The sequence below is a fragment of the Trachypithecus francoisi genome, unplaced genomic scaffold, assembly GCF_009764315.1.
Source record: "Trachypithecus francoisi isolate TF-2019V2 unplaced genomic scaffold, Tfra_2.0 Lachesis_group10, whole genome shotgun sequence".
NCBI lineage: Eukaryota > Metazoa > Chordata > Mammalia > Primates > Cercopithecidae > Trachypithecus > Trachypithecus francoisi.
In genome coordinates, this window is record NW_022681455.1 from 96,207,400 (window position 1) to 96,232,745 (window position 25,346).

Consider the following 25,346-nt stretch of genomic DNA (forward strand, 5'->3'; position numbering starts at 1 on the left):
ATACATTCATTGACAAATATTTACTGAGAGCTTACTGTGTGGCAAACACTATGCCGGGAGTTTTGTATGCAGGATCTCAGTTCTCAAAATAACTTTGTGAGATTAATGCTGTATCAGGATCTTAAATTGATTTCTGTTGTCTAAGCCACCCAGTTTGTGATATTTTGTTCTGGCAGCCTCAGTAAACTAATACATAGGCTCAATTCAATTCTGTTAATTATCCCCAAAAGAAACTAAGGCCCAGAGATGGGGAGGTACTGCCTTAGGTCACACAGTGACCCAATGGCAAAGTCAAAACCAGAACTTGAGGCTTCTGCCTTCCAGCACAGTGTGGCTGGCAGCCATTTCTCTTGCTTTTATACATCAGGGAGATATTATCATTGGTAGCCTTATCTAAGGCAAATTACCTTGTCAGTTCATTGACCCAGGCTGAGCATGGTAGAGCTGAAGGGATAGAAATAGCCAGGGGAGATGGGCACCGTGGCAACCCTTCCTGCTCCACAGTCCTAGCACTTTGGGAGGCCGAGGTGGGAGGATTTCTTGGGAGAGGAGTCCAAGAATAACCTGGGCAACATAGTAAGACTCTATCTCTACAAGAGGAAGGAGAAAGGAAGAAGAAGAAAAAGAAAGAAGGAGTAAAAAAGGAAGAAGGAGAAGGAGAAGAGAAAAAAGAAGAAGAAGAGGAGGAGGAGGAAAGAAGAGAGAGAGAGAAAGAAAGAAAGAAAGAAAGAAAGAAAGAAAGAAAGAAGGAAAGAAAAGAGAGAAAGGAAGAAGGAAAGAAAAAGAGAGAAAGATGGGAGCCAAGTACCAGATACCTGGGGAGCCATGTTCTATTTTCCCAATGTCACTTGGCAAGCCTGCCCTTGTCCAGGTCTGACCGCAATTGTATCAGGAAAGATTGGGCAACCAGCAGCCATAAAGTACAGGACAGTCCCTGAGCTACTGATGGATTCTTGCCCAAGGCCGTGAGTTGTAGCTGAAATGAAGCTTCTAGAGACTCAAATTCAAAAAGGGATGCTCATTAGCACTCATTCTAGCCATGTGCAGGCTGGTGAGAGGCATTTTGTGATGGAAATGAGGATGCTGTGACAGCATGAGAATCAGTCCCCAGAGTTAATTGACTCTACAAAAGTTGACCTGAGCTTTAGGGTTCCTCCCTTACTTTTATCCAGGACAGAAACCTGGTTGATAAACTGTATGCTAATAGAAAGCATCTCTGTCTATATCCACAAGGGACAATCTGGGTGGTCCTCCTAAGTAGAAAGCAAGGCTAGTCCCACTCACTCAGCACAACACACACAACGCACACACACGTGCACGCATACACATGCCTGTTAGCCATCCTGCCCTGTTGCCCTAGCCAGCTGACCTTTGCAACCTGGGAAGCAGCCCTGGCTCTTGGCCTATGAAGATTTTGTAGTGCTGTGTTCACAAAATCTAAAAGGTAAGGATTAGTTCTTCTCCTGAACCACTACTCAATCACATGCCCGCTTGTGACACCAGCCAATTGTGCAAACAGAGATCTTTTTTGGCCACTCCTAGGTTTTGCCTGGGTCTGGCTGCAGTCTCTGAAGCCCATTTCTGGTTCATGATGACTCTGCACATTGTGATGGGTGAAGCCGGAGCCTACCAAGCCTTACAATAGATCTCAGTTTTGCTTAATACATATAATTCCCCTGCATCACTTCAGCTGTAAGCAATATGTCCCTTGTTTAAGTGGCAGTTGGCTGGGGTTATTGTTTTCTCTGGGGAATCCCTCTGGTTTCCCATGAGGAACTATATGACATGGAAAGTAAAATCCTAGGAACAGGCCTTAACTTCTAAGCAGGGGGTAGGACTTGGGAGAGTGGGCATATCTGGACTCCCCCAAACCTCTCCACCTCCAACAGTTTACTCAGCAGCTTTGTGGAGAGCTCACATTAGAGCAGACATTGGGCACAGCAAGTCCATGTCCTGCTGGGCCCCTCACTCAGCTTTGTCTCTAAACCATGGGATTGATCAGGTGTATATTTTGTGGTAGAGAACACTGAACTGGGAGACAGAAGTCTGAGGATCCAATGGGTGACATTTGGGAATTCCTTGTGGAAAGACGGGGGGTGGCTCTGGGGGAGGGGCTCTCTCACGCACCCTTCACCATGGCTCCGCACTCCATGAATCCAGGATTCTATGACATTCTCCACTGCAGCCTAGGCATACGCAGTGTTTCTGGAACCTCAGTTATTCTCACACTAATATCATGCTTTTTTGCCTCATCAGCATATAGTCTGTACTTCTATGAGTAGTTTTCTTTAAATGAAGTCACTCGTTTCACTTTAACATGCTCACTCAAAAGGGAGACTTTATATCATTTCCATAAGTGGAAGACCTATATAGCCTGCCATAAATTAGAGGTATGCATGGAAAATGTGTGACTGCATTTTTTAAGTTAAAATGATAGTAAAAATAAAGCAGTGCATAAAGAAATGCCAGTAAAAGCACTTCTAGTTTACAAAACTGTGTAACTGAAAAAAGTCACTCAATGGGAAAAGTGAACCATTGAAGGCCAGTTAGTTACATGAAAGCAGGGCCAGCCTTGATCGCCATCATGGCTACCAGGTAGGTGACAAGGCAAGGGTTACTTACCTACCTTTGGCAAGGGTCATCGTCACTAAGGTCATTTCCTTCTGCTTCATGGAATGTCTTCCGGTTAACATTCAGTTCAAAGGGCAGAAACCGTATTATGTTTACACCTTCCCAGGACCGTGATGCTGTGTTATACTTAGGGGGTCAGACTCCCTGGTGTCAATCAGGTCCTAGGACTGACTGGTTCGAGCATCTGGAGGAAATTTTGGCCTGGTGGTGGGTCGTAGAGGAGAGACCTGTAATCCCGTGGGTATAACTAGTCACCCTCAGTGGCTCAAACAACCAGAAATTGGGCCATATTCATTCGTTAGGCAATCACCCTGTCACTGCTGGGCAAGGATTATTAGTGACAGTAGGTAAACTATGGTAGCAAATAGGCCCAGAATTTCAACAGCTTATTTTTTGCATAAGTAAATGACCAGAGTGTTGTTCAGGTCAACAAGGTGGCTGTCCTCCATATGGTCATTCAGAGATCGAAATTAATGTATCGGCAATCTTTCTCTATAAAGGGCCAGATAGTAAGTACTTCGGGCTTTGCAGGCCATGGGCTGACTGTGGCAACTACTGTGGTAGTAAGGCGGTGCATAAAAATACCTATGCAAATGAGAATGGCTGTGCTTCAATAAAACTTTATTTTTAAAGACAGTAGGCCAGATTTGGCCGTTAGGCTGTAGTTTACTCACTCCTGATCTAGGCTATGGTGGCTTTGCCATCCTTAAGTCATGGTTTCTAAATTTGCCATAGGTGTCAACTTCCTGTCACCTGGAAGAGGCAGGAACAGAAGTGTGACCATCGAGCATTTGTGTGGGCCAGGCCTGGCTGTGGCACTCTGCACTCCCACTCAGAGGACATTGGTGAGAACTTTTTCACACGATCAATCTAATTGCAACCAAGGCTGGAAAATGTAATCTGGCTGTGTACCAAGGAAGGTGGGACAGATTTTAACAGACTGCCAGCAATCCTTGTCACAGGTAATATCCGTTAAACCAAGGACTTGATAGTAAAGGGTTTTTATTCCCCTAATACACAGCAAAATAAATACACAACCATTATATAAGTGGTTTCTAGTTTGTGCGCCATCTAAAATGATCCTGCATAACTCCAGGAATAAGTGCACTACACTCTGATAAACACTAAGTTTTTGTATTTCTTTGATTCGAATCACAAAAGCATGATTATAAACCCATTCCCTATTAATTAGGGCTACTCTATTAAGCCTCCCTTTACCCTGTTAGGAATAAAATGGGGAAAAAAGGATGATTCAGAAAGCCATGTAAAAATTTGGACAGAGAAAAGTTAAGATTGAATTATAATCTCGAAAGAGTCCTATAAACTCAAACTATAGATTACATTATAAACATCCAGGTGAATAGAGTGGCCTCCACAGAGAGGCATGTTCTGTGTGTTTTCTTGCCCTGAGAACTATCAATATTCATATGTGTTAATGCCCAAAACTGTGATGTCTCTTGATGCTACTAGGTATTGAGAGATGGGCAAAATTTAGAGAGACAGAGAAGAAATTAGCATTGGTACAACGCAGATTCAGGGGCTTCCTGGGGAGGCCAGTTGGACTGGAAGGGTGAATAGAGGACAGAGAGCTTCAATGCCAAGCCAAGGAGAGCAGACTTCATCCCTGAACAATGAGGAGACACTGAAAGACTTGAATTTTGAGAATTGCACAATGAAGGGCATTTCTAAAAGTACAGCCTGGCAGAAGCAGCCAAGCTATCTGGAGGGATCAATGGTTACCCTCAAGGGGAACCTCCTACACACTCTTTGGGAGGGTAAAATATAACCTTCTCCTTTTCAAAGGTGCCTAAGTCCTATGCTTGTTAAAACTTGGCTTTGGGACTTACACAGGACACAGCAAGCACAAATGACATAAGCTTCTCCAAAAAGCTGGACTGCACAAAGGTCTGCCCAAATCCCAGGAGCTACTGATGCTGGCCCTGTGTTCTCACTTTAGAAGGTCATGCAAGGGACAAAATCTGTAGAATCCTTTGTGGGCTGGGTCACAGCTGGGGTGGGGAAGTTGTAATCCCTCTGACACTTCCCACGTATCTGTGCTTCTGTGGAAGCCAGGAGCACATTGGGGTGGATACTGTTCACAGTCCCCCTCCATTCCACCAATCAGGCTCCAAGGGGTCTTCACATCCACAAAATACCATTTTCACAGATCAATAACGCACACACCAAGACACGCAAATTCAAACCGGATGCCCAAATGGCACTTACTGACTTTGCAAGGATTTTTACCACTCTTCTTTAGTGGCAAGAATATAGAAAACCAGGAACTTTCACCACTGATGTGCGAGATCAATTAGTTCAAGTTTTCTTCGGGGAAATTTAGCAAAATCTATCCTAACATTTCAAAAAGGCATCCCATTTGTCCTGGCTATTTTTTATTAACCGTGTTCTTTATTTTCTCCATTCTGATACTTTGACAACCAGGGCTTACTCCTCGAGAGACTGCTCCTCCCAGGGTTAGCCAATTCCTAGAGATATAAGCCACTTGTCTCTTAGTGTGCCTTTCATATATAAACTCACTGATCCAGAGCCCACATCCCAACCATCTTCTTTATGGGGCTCTCCCACTCTGGACTAATAGCCTCACACCCTCATCACCCCAGGGCTAGGTACCAGATGGAAGAGCCCCGATGCCGCAGAGCCCACTGAAAATGTTCAAACTAACCAATCCTAAACCTGCTCACCCTGCCTCACCTCTTCTTTTTCATGGAAACCACAGGAACACCTATTGCCACATGCCCATCACCACCACCCTCTGAGGGACTCCAGCGTTGTCCGTGCAGCCTCCTGCTCCCATGGCATGGAGTGCCCCCTTGTCTTGTCTTGGGATCTGTGAGCTACGTGTGAGTAACAAACTACTCTTTTTCTCTTTCTTTCTCTTTCTCTTTCTCTTCCTTCCTTCCTTTCTTTCTTTCTCTCTCTCTCTCTTTCTTTCTTTCTTTCTTTCTTTCTTTCTTTCTCCCTCTCTCTCTTTCTCTCTTTCTCTCTTTCTCTCTTTCTGATGGAGTCTCACTCTGTTGCCCAGGCTGGAGTGCGATAGCACGATCTCGGCTCACAGCAACCTCCATCTCCCAGGTTCAAGCGATTCTCCTTCCGCAGCCTCCCTAGCAGCTGGGATTATAGACACCCACCACCATACCCAGCTAAACTGTTTTTTGTATTTTTAGTAGAGATAAGGTTTCACCATGTTGTTCAGGCTGGTCTCGAACTCCTGAACTCAAGTAATCCATCCACCTTGGCCTCCCAAATTGCTCAGATTACAGGTGTGAGCCACCACGCACAGCCCAAATTGCTTTTTCAATGGCTGACATCTGATCTGTTGGCGCTGCCATACCTAAATAATGATAAAACCTTTATTTTAAAGCACTATTCTCTAGGAATAATTCTGAATGAGCCCAAAGATATATGTATCAGATGGTCACCTCAGTGAAGTTGACAACAGTATAAAATAGGAAATCATTTGAATGGCTATCAATAGTAGAGAGTTATATAGTTTATTGAGTATTATCCTATGGGATGCAATGTAACTGTCAAAAAGGTAGAAAAGTTGTTTTTAAATGTTTGTGTAAAGAAAAAATTGTTCACCACTTCCTGTGAAAGAAGAGGGATCCAAAATTTTTTTATTTCCCTCCTCCAATCATCCGAAAAAACTGTGAAATAAAGTTTTTAAAGCTATAAACCCACATAGACAAACTGCAAAAGAAGAGATGACAGCATTTTGGACACTGGAAGGCCAACAGAATGATGAGAACTAGTTTTAGAACAGAAAAAGGAGACGTTAACTCATGGAGAGAAAGACACCACCATGCACCTATGCCATCAGAATAGAGACAGAAAGACTCTCTGGGTTTAGTGGTATTGGATACCTGTGAAAGTTGGGGTATAAGTATCCCCCACTTATGCCCATGAGTAGTGCACCTCCTCCCTTTGAGCTCCACCCCAAGGCCAAAGTTTCCTGAAGACTGTCTGCCTCTGCCAGTCCTAGAACTGGGCTCACCCCAGGAACTCTGACCACCTAATTACAACAGAATATCGGAAGGTCCTTGCCAGATGTCAACATAAGGTGATTTCTGCCCAGAGATCTGAGTGTCAAAAGGAAGAAGTTTCCCAAAGCTCAAGTAATGGCTGCAGTAATGATGACTCTTGATGAAGTCAATGCCTGGCCACCAAACAAGCTCTCATGATGGTGGACAAGTTTGTCCGGGCCTTCATAGTACTAATTGACCATCGACAGTCCATTTTTCCCATTGAATAACTGATTTTCAGAAATGTGCTTCTGTAACTCAATTGTTGCATGCAGGTAAACTAATGGAGGAATTATATAGAAATGAATAAGAATCAAAGTGTACCAATCCTCCTAAAAATACTGATGGTATCAGTCAGAGTTCTGGTCTCTCACATGAAGAGTTCAGGAGGTAAATAGAACTTGAAATACAATGTCATAAATAAATCTAATTAATGAAATAAATAGGTTAGATAGATAATAGATAGATCATAGATAATTGATAGATAATAGGTAGGTAGGTAGATAGATGATAGATAGATAAATGGATAGACAGACATTTTATGGCATTGTCTTCCTATAAAGAGAGAAGTCTGTTTCCTACAGGTCAAGGTAGAAAAGCTGTCCTCCAGGCACTCACGGAGAGCTCCAGCAACCCTGCCAACACCAGCCCTGCTGCCCGTGGGCTGGCCCCCTTGCCACCACTGCTCAGGGTTACACTTCCACCATGCTGTGGCTGGCCATCCCCCTTCCTACCCATCCTGTAATTTCAGACTTGAGTTCCACCCCATTCATGGAGCACAGTGAGCTCTTTGCAATGAATTCCCTTGTATCTTGGCACAATCAAGTGGCAAGGTAGGATTTTCTCTCCCCAGCCCTTCCCGTCCTGGGGAATAATAAGGCACACTCTTGATAGAAACTTTTAGCAGAGCACACGGGGCAGGACCGAGTGGGGTCTTTCCCTGCTGGGGGAAGGGAGGCTAGTCTTGTAGATGCGTTACCTGGGGCAGCACCAGGTGGGGCAGCTACCCAGGTGCAGGGCCTGAGCCCGCTTCCCACCCTCCCCCGCAGCTCTGCCCAGGGGGAATCTGGACTGAGTTCATCCAAGGAGAGGAAATCCCTTATGCCCCTCTGAGGTAGGCCCCTGGAGACTTAATGGGAAAGTCCAAGAAGTGGAAAAGGGAAACACTGCTGGCCCCAGCCTCTGTTCTGCTAGTGAGTTTAGTCTTTTCAGTCAGACTTTTCAGGGAGTGGATTGTACCTTTTCCTCTTTCCAAATGTTACAGAGGGAATGGATAACACTATATTGTATAGGCTTGTATATAATTTAACTATTTTGCATGATTTTATTGTAGGGGTAACTTCTGCGATGTCACACTACCAGCATCTCAGGAACCTCAGAATAGAGAGCGGTGTCTTTCCTTTATGATAATGCTGCCCTCTACTGGACTTCAGGAAATTCACAGGTGAAGACTGATGTTTGTCCCTGCTTTTGCTTTGATTTAATTTAATGGATAGGGTTCAAGAGTGTTTAAAAAAACAAAAAAGGGAGGGGAGAGGCAGTGGGTCCTGGAAAAGTAAATTGTTTATTTTACAATAAGAAAGTGATTAAACTTTTTTTTTTTTACAATGGTGGAAAATTAGAAGTGATTATGAAAATGATGTGTACCCATCATGCTGGCGAGTAGGATGTGATTTGGCGCTTTAGGAAAATGAATTTGTAGAACTTAAGAACACTGATTTATAAATGTCATGGCCATTGACCTAGTGCATCTTATGCAAATCTGGATGCCTTAAATAATATTTGAAAATAGAAGTACTGGGGTGGAGGTTGCAGTGAGTGGAAATTGCGCCACTACACTCCAGCCTGGGTGACAGAGTGAGACTCTATCTCAAAAAAAAAAAAAAAGAAGTCATTCCCAACATTGCTCATCAAATTATAACCATAAATATACAGGATTAAACTAATGGCTAAAGAGACTGTGACACATCAACACCAGGCAGAAGATACAGCTGATTTTTTTGTTTGTTTGTTTTGGAGAGCCTCTAGGAACTTGAAAAATACATATGCCACACTCTTAAGACCTGGTGGTTCTTAGTCAGTGGTGTTCATTAAAATTGCAGAAAACTGAAAAAGACTTCTAGGTCCCATCCAAGGAGATTTTGCTTCCAATCGACTGGCTAGTGGCCTGGCCATCGGTATTTTGGAAAAGCCCTCCAAGTGATTCTTTTACTTACACCCCAGATAGAAAACTCTAAATTAAAGGGGAAAAAAAAGACACCAAGTTCCACTTAAATAAATGTCAACTTTAATTCCCCAAAGCATCTGATTGCATGTGGACAGAAAGAGAAGGAAAGAGGGCCCTATATCTGGATAACTTCGTAATGTGCTCCCCCTAGCAAGATATCTACCAAAATTAGAACCGTATTTGAGGATGCTGGCACTGCGAGCAATATACATAAATGATGTGTGTAATGTCATCTAATATGATCATATTTTTAAAAATGAGTTGAGTGGTGTTTTCTAGCTGTTAGTTTTTCCAAATATCAATATAGAAATTAGTCTTCTGCAGCTGCAGAGGCAATTCAGTTTCCAGCTTGCTTTCATGTGGCCTACAGCCATAAAGTGGCCCAGAGCATCTCTGATGCACCCCTCCCACAACCACCTAATCCAGAGACAACCGAATGCCTTGGACCATCTGGTGAGAGAGGTAGCTGTGTGGCAGTAAGAGTCCTGCTCTGAAGTGACAAGAACCTTAAGGCCTTGTTTTGACTTACTGCTAACTTGCTGATACTGCATACTTGCTGAGTGATCTTGGGTGAATCCTTTCACCTCTCTGAGGTTCACTATGAAATGAAAGGTCAAGGGCCCAAACTTTAACACCTTCAGAGGTTGGGTAATATCAGTGAGTAAAATGGACCAGGCACAGCACAAAGTGGAATGGTGCAGACTGGGGAAAGTGGAGAACTTATGCCTCTGTAAAGAGGGCAGCCACCATTCAGTTCCTGGAGATTACTCTGTCTTTCCTGAGGACGGTTGCACAGGGAGTGCACTGCAGAAGGATAACACTTTACAGAAGGTGTCATTTGCATCATAGATGCAGATATTTATCCATGGCAGTTTCTGAAGACGACTGTAGAAGGTTTTGAGGAAGGGGCACCTTGTAATTTGCATAAAAGGTGTTGTATGGACTGCCAGAAGTGCTGGTTATCATGTGCGAATGCAGCTCTGTAATAGTATCTTCTGGGTTTTCTTGTTATTGTTGTTTCCTGAAGAAGCTGGAATTATGGGATTTAATGTGAAATTTCCCTAATTTAAAATTTGCTGGCCACAAATTCCAAAACATATTTAACATTGTGTGGGCCAAACAAAACACTTCAGGGAGTCAGATTCAGGCTCTGAGTTGGAGATCTCTCACCCAGACGAGTTGCTGGCATCTCAGAAACCCTCCTATTCTATGCATCTTATGTAATCTTGAAGCAATTGCAAAGAAAAAATAATGACCATGGTGAATTATATGGATATAATATGGATTATGTGGCTATACAAAGTAAGAGTGCACCCTTTGAATGACGGTATTTAACATTCTCCCTACCCTGTGACTAATTTTGATTTGTCCTTTCTTAATGTAAATGCTATTTCTCCAGGGAGAGCCTCCGAAGACGTTAATCTAACTTAGGTTGCCTCTGTTACACTTTCTTGAAAACACCTTATTCTCCTGAGTAACACCTATCAAAGTTACAGTATGAGATATCCACTTGTGTGAAAGTTTGCTTAATGTCTGTTTGCTCACTCTTGGGTAGTAGCCAGGTTTTGTTCACTGCTGTATCCCTGGTGAGGATATGCCTGGTATGTATCAGACGCTCAGTGTAGATTTATTTTTTATTTATTTATTATTATTATCTTTTTTTTTTATGAAGGATTCTTGCTCTGTCTACCCTGTCTGGAGTGCAGTGGTGCGGCCTAGGCTCACTACAACCACTACCTCCCAGGTTCAAGTGATTCTCCCACCTTAGCCTTCCAAGTAGCTGGGACTATAGGCACACACCACCACGCCTAGCTAATGTTTGTATTATTTAGTAAAGATGGGGTTTCACCATGTTGGCCAAGTTGGTCTTGAATTGCTAACCTTAAGTGATGCACCCACCTCATCCTCCCAAAGTGCTGGGATTATAGCCATGAGCCACTATACCCAGCCAGTGTGGATTTATTGAATGATAGATTCATCTCGACCCCATCACAGAAGCTTCATTTCTTCTTGGCACTGCTGATCTGACCCTTGATGCCTAGAATTTGGCTTCTAGGTTTTTTATTTTGGGTGACGTCAGCTTTCCATGGCTGAGGATACCCCGTCACCCACACGTCTCTCTGAGCCAGAGAAGAGACCCAGCTCAAACCCGTGATGCCCAGCTCATACTTGGCTTGTGGCTGAAGCCCCGATGTGTTGGGGTGGTGGACTCACATTTTGGGTAACATACACAGACACCTTCTCTGACAGAAAGTGGGTGCTGGGGGCAGGGGGAGTGTTATCAGCACAGATTTAAATTCTGCCCCCTTATCCATATTTTACATTCTGATTTTATTTCATATGAGTTATAAAATCATTATTATGACAACTAATAGGTCAGTCCTCTTCCAAATTTATTGAAGAAATCGTGTTGCCTTCCAAGACAAATTGCACTTTTTGATGTTGAAAAGAATTCCATAAGGATCATTCCTAAGTCTGTAAAATATCAGCGAAAGCAGCTTGTTCTGCAAAGATCCACATAGAAAGCAGCTGAACTCGGAAAGAAGCTAATGATTTTGGGGGAAAAATTGTAGGAGGAGAAGAGAAACCAAAATCACAGAAAGATAACTTCCCAAGGAACAAAAGAGAAAAAGAAAGGCTGGAGGAGAGAGAGGAAAATTAAGAAGGAAAGAGGACTGTGGAGCATGTTGGAGGCAGACAGGATCGGGGGGATGGTGCTGGTCCAAAACTTCACCCGCGGTTCTTTGAGTCTCTGTCCGAGGCTCATGTTCAAGTCCAGCTGCAGGTACTGCTCGGTCAGATTATAGGCTGGCCACAGAGGCAGGTCGTCCCCATTGGGATTCCTGGAAAGGAGAACAGAAACAGGGGTGACATTTTCCTCCTCACACCCCAGGCACAGGGGACACCGGGAGGTTTACTTACCCGGTTCGAGCAAAGGTAGCCCAGTATTTCATCATCTTCCGGCTCAGCAACTTCTCCTCCTCCGTGGCTCCTTCTGAAGGAGATAATCACAAAATGCTGCTGCTCTCGGTGAGGCTCGGAAAGCCTGGGGTGCCTTGTATTTGATGAATCCCTTTCACACCCCTCCTCCCACTGGAACCTTCCAAGCCTACCAAGTCACGGTACCCATTTTACACATGCAGATACTAAAGCTCAGAGCAATGGGCACCTGCCCAAGGAATTGTGGCTTCCGAATGGTGGAAGCTGAACACACATCTTCCCTGTCCACCCCATGTTCCTGCAGCCAGTCCCATGATGCTGCAGGTTCCCTGGGGACACAGACCAGCTTGCTCCCTCTCTCTGTCTCTGTTTTCCCCTCTCTCTCTCCTTCTCTCCATCCTCTCTTCCTTCTCTCTCCCCATCTCTGTCTTCCATCTCTCTTCCCTCTTTTTCTTCTCTCTCTCCCTCTCTCTCCCTTCTCTCTCTTCTCTCTCTCTCTTCCTCCTCTCTCCCTCTCTCTCTCTCTTCTGTCTTTCTTCCCTCTCTCTCTCTTCCTTCTCTCCCTGTCTGCCCTCTCTCTTGCTTCTCTCTCTCTTTCCTCTCTTTTCTTTCTCTCTCTTCCTTTGCCTCTGTCTCCCACACACATTTTTACAATTAATTTTTGTATTTCTGTATTTAAAAAGTAGAACATCTAAAATGCAGAAAGAGCGTCTAATATCCAATGAAAATGTTTCCCTTTCATCTCTTCCCTGCAGACACGCAGTGACGAGCCTCAGAGGCACCTTCCCAAAGACAGGCTCTGCAGGTTCCAGGGTGTAAACAGACGCCTTTCTACACATCTGGCAGGAGACTCAACACGTATTCTACATGTTGCTCTTTTTATTAAAATTGATCTCATATATAGGACTTGTCACTTATCAAACTGCCATTTGTTGTTCTATGAACATGTAATAGATAAATACATATTTATATGCAATTATATATAAATATATAATGTATGTGTCATGTTTCCGATCTTTTGCTGGTAAAAGCAGTATTTTAGTGTGCATATATATTTTGCACATGTGGAAGTATACTTACACAAAAACTCTAGAAGTAGAATTCACAGGCTAAAAACTACATGCGTTTTAATCTATGTTATTTATTTTTGTAAAGATGGGGTCTCACTCTGTCACCCAGGCTGGAGTGCAGTGGCACCATCATAGCTCACTGCAGCTTCCAACTCCTGGGCTCAAGCAATTCTTCCTGCCTCAGCCTCCCAAAGTGATGGCATTACAGGCATGAGCCACCACAACTGGCTAAGACTACACACCTTTTTTTTATTTTATAAAAATAAAAACAATTTTTGAGACAGGCGTCTCATGCTGTTGCCCAGACTAGAGTTCAGGGCCATCATCATAGCTCACTGCAACCTCAAACTCTTGGGCTCAAGTCATCCTCCTACCTCAGCCTCGTAAGTAGCTGGGACTACAGGTGTGTGCCACCATGCCTGGCTAATTTTGTTTATTATTATTTTATTTTTTTTTGTAGAGAAAAAATGTGGGTCTTACTATGTTGCCCAAAATGTTCTGGAACTCCTGGACTCAAGCAATCCTCCCGCCTCAGACTCCCAAAGTGCTGGGATTACAGGTGTGAGCCACCACGCCCGGCCTTACATGCATTTTAAATGTTGATAGACTTCTCTATTAATGTATAAAATTGTTTCTTACACCTGCTAGAATACATTATTTTAAGTGTTTTGTTTTTTTCAACCTTGATTGATGAAGAATAATTCCTTGTTAAGGATGGTCTGCAGTTTTCTTGTTATGAGGGAGGTTGAGTGGATGTTCATATGTTTAGAAGGCACTTGTGTTTTCTTTTCCACAAACTGTATTTGTGTCTGTTACCCAGTTTTCAATTAGGTTATTCTTTTCTTATGAATTTTAGGAGCTCTTTAGACATCAAGGAATTTCACCTTTTGATACATATGTTGTTCACTTTTTCCAGTTTAGGGAGTCCCTGTGCCATTACATAGTACGGGCTCAGGAATGGTTGCTGAGAAATAACAGTGACATTTATTAGCTATTCACTCTTACTTTATGGGGCTTATTTTATTTAGTCCTTATGACAACATAGGAGGAAGTTCTTTATTATCTGTGTTGTAAGATGAGGATGAAACACTGAAATAATGAATAAACCACGGTGCACAAACACACTCTATATGGAATGTTCTGTCCTCTTTGTCAAGAGGCCAGTGTGAATAAGTTAAGATCCTGCATTGTGTAATGTTTCTAACTAAACAGTTTAGTGATAGCTCCTGCGTGTAATTTTCCCTGCAAATTTTTTCTATCGATAACCTCATCTGATTGGTTTATTTTAGGCACCAAATATGTCATAAATTTAAGAATAAATGAGCTAACATCACAAGTAACAATTCACAAGCTTTTACATGAGCTCGTCTGGGTGCAGACCACTGGGAGCTGGAATTATGAAAAACATGGTCCTTGCCTCTTAAAGCCTCAGATTATGGCCTCATGGGATTTCTGGGAAAGGGGAGGGAGGGTAAGACCAGTGGTCAAAGAAAAGGAAGAAAATGGTTCTAATATATTTTTTTAAAAAAATTATTTAGATTGCTTGAGTGCTCCGAAGTGGCCACACCTGTAGGTTTCAGTACAAAGAGAAGCCCTCATCAAGCAACTGTCATGGTGCTTTTTCATCTTGGCTTCTAAAAATGGAAGTAAGGGCATTTTCCAGAGAAAGGTTGTGTCCGCCTGTAAACCACAGAGGTGATTAAATGCCAATCCCGAAGTCCTCCGGGCTCTTGCATAGTGGTGGGGTAAGCAGGGGGCTTCATGTGAACTGTGGGGAGTGGCCAGTCCCTTACCGAACATAACAATGTCACCCTTCAGGAAGGCACCACCGAACACAAAGCGGACTTCATCAGCGTGGTCAGCTTTGACAAAAGCTGGCTTCGTGTCTTCAAAGCACTGGGGCCGGTGCCCAAACTCATAGAAGTAGACAGGTGCACCAGCATCTGAACAAAGGTCAGGGAAGGTCAGGCATGCATGCAGCGTGGAGCAGGGGGCTGGCTCTGTGTCCCCATATATCTAGTCTTGGATGTATAGACCAAAGGGTGAGACAGCTCAGAGACAAGAGGCTACCTAAGCCAGCCTCACTTCCCCCTTCCTCATCTGGAATTTCCTGTTACAGCAGTGCTTATATCCCTGGCAAGGAAGAGCTCACATCTGAAAAGGCAGTGGTTCTACTTCTCAAAAAACGTCCTCCATATTCAACCAAGATCTACCTCATTGGGACTTTCTCTCAAAGTTCAAGTCTTTAACCCCTTCTTGGAAAATACTTTCTTTTCATTACTGAATTGTAAGGTTTCTTCTATTCTGGATATGATGATTTTGTCAAATAATTGTATTATGAACATTTTCTCCCAGTCTGTGGTCTGCCTTCTCATTTTCTTAACAATATTTTTAAGACAAAATGTACATACGTGAAATCTGCCACTTTAACTATTTGAAAGTATATAATTCAGTGGTTTTTAGTGCATTTAGGATGTTGTGCAACTATCACCACTATTTAGGTCCAGAACATTTTCACCACCCCAAACAGAAACCTCAGATCCATGTAGCAGTCACTCCCCATTGGCCCCACTTCTCAGCCTCTGGAAAACACAATTCTACTTTCTGTCTCTATGGATTTGCCTAATCTGAATATTTCGTATAAGTGGGATCATACAACATGTGGCCCTTCGTGCCTAATTTCTTTCACTTAGCATAATGTTTACAAGGCTCATCTGTATTGTAGCATGCATTCGTATTTCATTTCTTTTTATGGCAAACTGATAGTCCATTGTAAGTATATACTGAATTTTGTTTATTGATTCATCAGTTGATGAACACTTGGGTTGTTACCATTTTGGCCTATAATGAACAAGGGTGCTATGAACATTCACATACAATTTTTGTTTGAATATCAGTTTTCAGTTATCTTGAGTATACCCCTAGGACTGGATTTGCTAGGTTATATGGAAACTATGTTTAACTTTTTGAGGAATAGCCACAACATTTTTCCACAGGGACAGCACTGTTTTATGTTTCCAACAGTAGCTGAGAGTTTTGGTTTCTCTATATCCTTCACACTTGTTCTTATTCCTTTTCTTTTTTAAAAAATTATAGCCACCCTAATATATAACACATGCAAAAGAATAGAGGTATATTCTTCCCTCATACTATATAGAAAAACTAACTCAAAATGGATCAAAGACCTACAGTTAAAACTAAAACTGTAAACCTTTATACGAAAATATAGTGGTTAATTTCCACACCCTTGAATTTCACGGTGGATTCTTAGATATGACACCAAAAGCACAATCAACAATAAAAGTGGATGAATTATATTACATCAAAATTAAAAACTACTGTGCAAATTTGGTGTATTATCAACAGAGTAAGAAGGCAACCCACAGAATGGGAGAAAATATTTGCAAGTCATATATCTCATAAGGGATTGATTTCTACTATATATATATATATACACACACACATACACACATATATATTTAAGAGTAAGGAGCTCTTAAAACTCAACAACAAAAAACAACTCAATTTAAAAGTGGGCAAGGGTCTTAAACAGACATTTCTCCAAAAACATATATACAAACGTCCAATAAACACATGAAAAGATGCTCAACATCTCTAATAATTGGGAAAATGCAAATGAAAACCATAATGAGATACTACTGCAAACCCATTAGAATAGTCATTATTTTAAAAACAGCAACAGAAAATAACAAATGTTGGTCAAGATGTCGAGAAATTGCAACCTTTGTGCATTGCTGGTAGGAATGTAAAATGGTTCAGACACAGTGGAAAACACCATGACAGTTCTTCAAAAAAATTAAACTTAGAATTACATATGATCCAGCAATTCTACCGCTGGCATATACCCCAGATAACTGAAAACAGGGGCTTGAACAGATATTTCTACAACTGTGTTAACTGCAGCATTATAGTCAATAGCCAATTGTAGCCAATAGCCAATTGTTCATTGCACAATAGCTGAAAGGTGGAAACAACGCAAATGTCCATTAATGAATAAATGGATAAACAAAGTGTGATATATACATACAATGGAACATTTTTCAGCCTTATAAAAGGAGGAAATTCTGATGTATAGTACAGCATATAGGAATCCTGAGACCTTATGCTATGTGAAATAAGCCAAACAAAAGGACAAATACTGAAAGATTCCATTTACATTGAGTAACTAAAGTCACTAAGATAACTAAAACGTCAGTCATAGAGACAGAAAGTAGAATGGTGGTTATTGGGGTCTGGGGGAAGGAGGAGTGGGGAGTTATTTTTAATAGGTACTGATTTTCAGTTTGGGATGATAAAAACGTTCTGAAGATGTATAGCGGTGATGGTTGTACAACAATATGAATGTACTTAATACCATTGAACTATACACTTAAAATGGTTAAAATGGGAAATTTTTTATTAAACATTTTTAACTACAATTTTTAAAATGTAAAAAAGAGTATGCCATTTCATTTATAAATGTTTATGAATTTTCCAGATTTCCTTTGTTGTTGATTTCTAATTTCATTCCCTTGTGGTTGAAGAAGATACTCTGCATGATTTCCATCCTTTTACGTTTATTGGGATTTGCTTGATGGCCTAACATGTGGTTGATTCTGGAGGATGTTGCATGTGCACTTGAGAAGAATGTGGAATCTAATGTTACAGGGTGGAGTATTTGTCTGCCTTTAAAATAGTTGAATTAAAGTCTATTACTTTAGGAGTTCCATTACTCCTTATAGCTAAAATGTTTGTTCCATTACTATGTATGGCTAAGATGTTGGGGAAGACATTTCTAGAAAGAAAAAATCCCAGGGGACAGCGCCCAGAAAATTATAGGGAGATGAGAATTTTCTACATGGTCCTGAAGAAGGGGAAGAAACAGAAACAACTGATCAACATTCCCAAACTCTGAAAGGCAGGTGAATGACACAGGTCCCCATGGCACGTTCCCATCCAGACACAGACACCCTCTCTGTGACGGAACAGAGGCAGAGGAGGCAGCCGGTCAGTAGACAACATGGATCTCCGTGGCCACCAGCCTCGCTGGGCTGTGGTCCTGGAGCGGGGTGCTCAGAGACTCACCTCGGTGATATCGAGCTGTGATCAGTGCAGGGACCACAAAGAACACATCTCCAAGCAAGTCCAGAAGACTGTCTCGGATTTCAGTCAGGGAATGCTTGTCATGGAAGTATTCATTAGCCACAAGGTGCAAATACTGAGGCGGGATGTGCTGTTAAAAAAAACTGTAGTCATAGGAGATCCAGATCAACCACAGTGGCCAACACGTTAAACACTCACCTGTGCAGGTATGATTCTGAATGCTTTACCCACATTGCTTCATTTAATCCACACAGCAACCCTATGATGCAAGTATCAAAACTAGCCCCGTTTCACAGATTAAGAAACTGAGGCTCAGAGAGGTGAAGTGGTTGGCCCCAACTGGAAGAACCATGATTCTTTCACAAGTCTATTTGCATCCAAATCCCATGCTCCTGACCACAGGCCTCTCTCTCTCATGTCTCAGAATGAGTCACTCTTGGGCAGAACTGGCTGCATCATCTGTGGAGCTCAGTGAAAAGTAAAAACATAAGCTCCTTGTTCAAAAAATCATTAAGAATTTCCAGATGGTGACAACAGAGCATTAAACCAAATGTAGGACCCTTCTGAGCAACAGGGTCCTCTGTGACTACACAGGGAGAACATCCATGAAATCAGCCCTGCTCCTGGTACCAGCACTGCCTCCAGCCCTTAGTTATTATCTTACCTAAGCGAGTTGGTCTCTTGGAGCCTCAGTTTCCTCATCTGTAGGGATGTAGAGGATTATATGAGACGTGAAGAGAGAAGTATGCTGCTTGGCCCAGAGTAGGTATTCAGTCCTGTTGGTTCCCCCAGGCCCCATTGCTGAGTGCCTTAATAGGACATTCGATGCTTGTCTGACCTGGCAACAGCCTGCCTCCCAGGCTTCTCCCTCTCAACTTCCCCCAGGCACGAATGGCAAAGAGTGCATGGTAAATTCCATGAAGATTCAGGGATCTGGTGCTCTAGGAAATGTTGGAAAGGTGTTGCAGCTCAAACCCCTACCACTAAGACAGCAGCACAGCCCTTGATGGGTGTCTTTGGAATTTGGAGGCGAGGCAGTGTACACCACATTGGATAATGCTGCTCAGACTCGTTTATGGGGTCCTCAGGAGGCTGGTGGTTTTTAATCAGGCCAGAGCAAGGGAGGCCTCTGCAGTAGGTCCAGTCTATGGCGTAAGGGCCTGGCCTCTTTGGCCATATAACCAGCAGACCCCATGGTGCTGGAGGTGTCCAAGGTGGGTATAGCTGCTGTGTGGAGTCTCAGGTGAGTCCCCATAGGACAGTTAGAGTGCAAAGTCCTAGGGTTCTGGGGTAAGGCTATGCTTTCTGCATCAGAGAACTACTTACTGTTTAAAAAGCAGCCCCTAGCATGCTACCGTGCCTAGGAGAAACACATGCCCTTCCATTCCTCTTGCACTTTCCCACACAACCTACTTCCCACTCTACTTGAAATGTCCTTCTGCTCAGTTGTTCCCCTCCCCTAAGGCTCAGATCAATGAGCATCTTCTCCATGAAGCCATCTGCAGTCCACCTGAGAAATCCACTGTATGATTTATAACATCAATATCTCTCAAACCTTAGTCCCAATTCATCATCAGACAGCTGCAACTCGTCAAACATCCCTCCACCAGGGAGACCTGAGGGATCTCTGCCTGTAGTGTTTCTTTCTGTTTTTCTTCTTCTTTTTTTTTTTTTTTTTCTTTTTGAGACAGTCTCTCACTCTGTTGCCCAGACTGGAGTACAGTGGCGAGATCCTGCAGCCTCAAACTCCCAGGCTCAACCATCCTCCTGCTTGGCCTCCCAAGTAGCTGGCACCACAAATGCATACCACCAGGCCTGCCTAATTTTTTTTACTTTTTGTAGAGACAAGGTCTCCCTGTGTAGCCCAGGCTATTCTTGAACTTCTGGGCTCAAACAATCCTCCTGCCTTGGACTCCCAAAGTGTTGGGATTACAGGTGTGAGCCACCGTGCCCAGTTTCAGAGGGCTTTTCCTAAAATAGAAATCAAATCATGTCCTTCTTCCTTCTGTTCTCAGTCTTTAGGACGAAGTGTATGCTCATTACATAGCTTATAACAGCTGAAAGCATTCTCTCCTGCTGCAGCCAACCCTCAGCTGATCTCTTCACACCCTCTGCTCCCAGCTGGTACTCTTGGTTCTTCCCAGTTTATCCACCCACCCATTCCATCACCAGACAAGCTCCATTAATCCTCCAAATCCTTCTCCCCAAGACAGCTGCCTGTCCCCTTCTGTGTGCACCACAGGGCCTTGGACATTGCTGTGCTTCGTGTGTACTGTATTGAAGTGTCTTGTCATCTCCGTCCACCCCATATTGCACCCCAGTGCCCAGGGAAGTGCAGGGGCATGTGGACTCTCACTAAACATGTGTTCCATGGACAAGTGAACAAAATGAATATTGGCACTGAGTCCACACTGAATAAATGTTTATGGAAAAAGAGGAAGATGGAAAAAGGAGAAAAGAAAGGAAGGAAAACAATCCATCTCTGTATCCTAGTGTCTAGAGTAAGACCAGATACTGCTAAATTTGTGCAGTGAATGAATGAATGAGTGATAGAACAATAAATGAGTGAATGAATGAGTAAATGACTGGTCTTGCCAGAGCCTGGCCTGATGCCTGGCAGGTGTGTGGTGAATACAGGTCCCTAGTCCTGTGTGTGTTTCAGCATTCAGAGCTTTTCAGACTGTAGGTAGATAATGTAGCACCCATGCTGCGTGTTATGACACAGGCTCAGGGTGGGGGCAACACCCCAAAACCCACATTAATGCATCCACAGAGAAACATCTGAATAGTGGGATAAATAACATGAATAAATGTGTGGGAACAAAAATGACTGATAGCCACAAATCAGTTGAGGTCCGGTTCTGCTCCTGGGTGGGTTACAAAAAGCCTCTGGGTTTTTGGAGCTCTTCCAGGTCAGGGATTGTGGATTGGGTTTATGGACCTATTAGTTTGGACCTGTGTCCCCCACCAAATCCCATGTTGAATTGTAATCCCTAATTTTGGAGACGGGGCCTGATGGGAGATGATTGGATCGTAGGGGCAGTTTCTCATGAATGGTTAGCACCATTCCTTTGGTGCTATTCTCATGATACAGTTCTCACAAAATTTGGTTATTTAAAAGTGTGTGGCACCTCATCCCTCTCTCCTTCCTCCTGCTCTAACCATGTAAGATGTGCCTTCTTCCCCTTCGCCTTCCACCAAGATTGTAAGTTTCCTGAGGCCTCCCGAGAAGCTGAGCAAACGCCAGCATCATGCTTCCTGTACAGCCTGCAGCACCATAAGCTAATTAAGCCTCTTTTCTTTATATATTATCCAGTCTCAGGTATTTCTTAATAGCAGTGCAAGAGTGGACTAATACACCTGTGCTTAGTAAAGGTCTATTGAATGACTGAGTGAGTGAGGAGTGTCTGTGCCCCTGGCCTCTCCCGCTGAGTGTGACCCAGGGCTATCTGTTAAGTGCATGTGTCTCTGGAGTGCTGCAGCCTCCCGAGTTACTCACCAGGATGTTTTGTATCAGATGGAGGGCAAGGGACTTGTTGGAGCCACTGAGGATCTCAGGAGCCTCCTTCTGTGGAGAGAAGCGGTGCCCTCTGTAAGCCATCCGATCATCAGAAGGTAAACCCATCTCCCTGAGGGCATGGGCAGCCGACTTTCACAGGGGAAGCTGGATAAGGAGCCCTGAAGCCCAGGCAGCCACATGTGGAAGTGGCCTCAGTGTCCTGGTCAGATAGTTAATTTCTTCTCACTTTTGATAAAAGACAGCTGTTGCCTGTCATTCCACCTGCAGCCTTGTGGGGCCTGAGTGGTCACCTTATGGGAAGGCTCCCATTATGGGCTAAACTGTGGCCCCCTCAAAATTCACACATTGAAGCCTTAACCCCCTGTACTTCAGAATGCAACTATTTGGAGATAGTACTTTTAAAGGGGTGATTATGTTAAAATGCAGCTGTTAGAGTGGGCCCTAATCCAATCTGGCTGATGTCCTTATGAGAAAAGGAAGTTTAGACACACAAAGCGATATCAGCACCTTAATCTTGGACTTCCAGTCCCTAGAACTGTGAGAACATGAATGTCTGTGGTTTAAGCCTCCCAGTCTATGGTATTTTATTATGGCAGCCCTGACTGCCTAAGAGGTCCCAACTTGGCTTTGGCACCAAGTTCAAAGAGAAGCCAGAAAATTTCCAAACTGGTGTTTGTTGTTCTCCTTCTAAAGACCTTTGTGGGTGGGGCCTCTGAGAAGCCACAGTGGGAGGTCAGGCAGTGGTGGTGAGGCTGGTGGCTGAAAACACAGGCTCCCTGCACTGCCCTCACCAGCTGAAAATTTGGCAAGGGACTCAACTCTTTCTGCCTCAGGCTCCTGATCTGTAAGGTGGAGTTTGCAACAAGTATCTCCTGCGAGGGTGGTGATGAGAACTGAGCGAGTTGATAATTGTAAAGCTCTTACAATGGTACTTCGTATGTAGTAAGCACTTCATGTGATTATTTGTTAAATTACCATTTTCTGGCAAAATCATAGCTTTAAAATGTGAGGCGTCAGAAACACTATCCATGTGGCAAATGAATTTTCTTGGTATGTTTTCTGCTGAAAATCTTGGGGTAATGAATCACTATGGCGGATACTTAAATGAATACAAGGGCCGTACCTGTCTCCTGGAATCTCAGGGAACCCTCAGAGTTATTTAAATTACCCACAAGCATATTTTAACTACTAAACACCTTCTCTGTACATTAAGGAACTCAGATTTGTTTCTCAGGAATTTCCTGTGGTCTCTAACAGCTAGCAATGGGTTTAAAGGCAAATTCACATGGAATTTCAGCACCCACACAGGTTTTTGAGCTCTGCAAATTCTGTTACTTGAATAACTCCAATATCTAGCATTTAGTGAGCACTGACAGTATGCCAGGTTGTTTGATGTACACCTGTGAGACACATGCTAAGATGAGCCCTATTTCACAGAAGAAGGAGTGGAGGCTCAGAGAGGGTGGGCCACTCCCCTAATATCACACAGCAGGTAAGCAGAGAACTCGGCATTTAAAGGCAGAGCCTAGGCTGGGCACCGGCCCATGCCTGTAATCCCAGCACTTTGGGACGCCAACACAGATGGATCACTTGAGGTCAGGAGTTGGAAACCAGCCTGGCCAACATAGTGAAACCTGGTCTCTACTGAAAATACCAAAAAAAAAAAAAAATTAACTGGGCATGGTGGTGGGTGCCTGTAATCCAGCTACTCAGTAGGCTGAGGCAGGAGAATCACTTGAACCCAGGAGGTGGAAGTTGCAGTGAGCCAAGATCACACCACTCCACTCCAGCCTTGGCAACAGAGGAAGACTCTGACTCAAAAATTAAATTAAATTAAATTAAAAAGGCAGAGCCTAAATGCATAAAAATTATACACCACTGTATCCTTACTAGCTGGGAGATGTTGGAAAGCTGCTTTAGCTGCTCTGAGCCTCAGTTTCTTTAAAATAGGGAAAATCATGCCTGTTTTCAAGTTGTTGCTTGGATGCCCTGTGCTTGGCACTGGAAGGCACTGGGGAACTGGTTACAGTAGTTACAGTGGTGGTTGTCATCACTAGCACCTACCTTCTTCTTTCTAACACACACCTGGAAATCACTGAAAAGCCTTACTTAAGCCATGAACTGTAATTCAGTGGCCTTGTCTGCAACATGAGGACAAAAATCCCTAGTCCTACTTCAAAATATTGCCCTGGAGGTCAAATTAATAATGGCAGAACATGGTTTCACAACTCAATGAACTTGGGACTCTGGTTCTAGACAGCCACCAGCTAGCTTTGTAATCTGATGAACCTCTTTATTTTTTAAGCCTATTTCCTCCAGCTTAAAATGAGGAGGTCAATCTATATAAATGAACTTCAACAGTATTAGGAATTTGAACTCTCCACTCTTCCACAGATGAAAAGTTTATTTCCAATGAAGAGAGTCTTTCTAAGACACGGAATCAAAAAATCATGGGTCTTTCCTGGCACCTGGGCCTCAGCTCAACAAACTCTCCCTAGAAGAGCCTTTCCTGACCACCTGTTATCCTCTCTAAGGATACCTTCTCTCCCCACTTGTGTCCTTCATAGCGTCTATCACTCTCTGAAATCATCTTCTCAACCTCGTGTCTCATCTGTCTCTCCCCACCAGAGTGTAAGCTCCCAGAAAGCTCGTATGCTCAGTTTTTATAAGTCTCTAATAAATGCTCAGTACATACTTGTTGAATAAATAAAATGATTTAACAATTTTGCAACTTATACAACCTTAGCATTCTCCGATGTCAAAATGTCAGAACCAAGGCTGGACATGAACAGTTTAAAGGACTGAAGTTTTTCTTTCTTTCTTTTTTTTTTTTTTTTTTTTGAGACGGAGTCTCGCTCTGCCGCCCAGGCTGGAGTGCAATGGCCGGATCTCAGCTCACTGCAAGCCCCGCCTCCTGGGTTTACGCCATTCTCCTGCCTCAGCCTCCCAAGTAGCTGGGACTACAGGCGCCCGCCACGTCACCCGGCTAGTTTTTTTGTATTTTTTTTTTTTTAGTAGAGACGGGGTTTCACCGTGTTAGCCAGGATGGTCTGGATCTCCTGACCTCGTGATCCACCCGTCTCGGCCTCCCAAAGTGCTGGGATTACAGGCTTGAGCCACCGCGCCGGGCCAGGACTGAAGTTTTTCAAACCTATCTGAATGTCAGCTCTGAAGTGGTTACTGCATTTTTTGGAAACGATCATTTATAATATTGTTTGAACAAAGATGAAATGGACCCATCCCCTCTTTCCTTTTTATGTAGTTGTTTCTTCCACCCTAAACCTCATCACATGAGGAGGAAGACAGACACTTGTTGTGACTTGACCGGTCCTCACTTGCCCTCTTTCAGAGAGCAGAATGGTGATCACTGTGTGCTTGGCTGGTGGGCTTCAGCACTCACAAAACCTGCTGTCATCTGTGGAAATGCCCAGCTGTTGAAGCCAAGAGCTGCATCATGGTTTGAGAGAGTGGCAGCACGGACAGCCAGAAGTCTTACCATAGGCAGCAGGAAGCCACACTCATGGTTATTGACTCCAGTGATGGAAGGAATTGCTTTAAATGCTTTCTGAGACAATAGATCTAGAGGCTCATTAGGAAAGAAAGCACCATCAACCACTCGAGTGAAAGGCTTTGTTTTCTCTAGTAAGGAAGGAAAAAAAATCATCAGCTATTTCCGTTCACAAAATCTGCAGTCCCAAATCCTGACCAAGCAAAGACAACATAGTCTAGCACTGGCTTAAATGCACTTAAAAAGTAAAAACAAACACTATGGGCCCAGCTCAATATATCAGTCCCTGGCAGCTCTGCCACGT

At 43.4% G+C, this 25,346-nt stretch overlaps 1 protein-coding gene across 6 annotated transcripts in view; it reads right to left on the reverse strand.

Moving 5' to 3' along the window:
• Positions 1–11,276: 11,276 nt before the first annotated feature.
• CES5A (carboxylesterase 5A) overlaps positions 11,277–25,346 on the reverse strand; it is a 34,499-nt gene continuing 20,429 nt past the window's right edge. For 2 of the 6 annotated variants that reach the window (XM_033218441.1, XM_033218437.1), the window contains 6 exons: positions 25,031–25,171; positions 21,514–21,582; positions 17,997–18,144; positions 14,705–14,854; positions 11,824–11,896; positions 11,277–11,744 (listed from right to left, as the gene is read on the reverse strand). In XM_033218441.1, coding sequence (XP_033074332.1) covers positions 11,495–11,744; positions 11,824–11,896; positions 14,705–14,854; positions 17,997–18,144; positions 21,514–21,582; positions 25,031–25,171 — 831 coding nt within the window. In that variant the 3' untranslated portion in view covers positions 11,277–11,494. The remainder of the gene's footprint in view (positions 11,745–11,823; positions 11,897–14,704; positions 14,855–17,996; positions 18,145–21,513; positions 21,583–25,030; positions 25,172–25,346) is intronic. The other 4 variants (XM_033218442.1, XM_033218439.1, XM_033218438.1 and 1 more) reach the window with 3 other exon arrangements.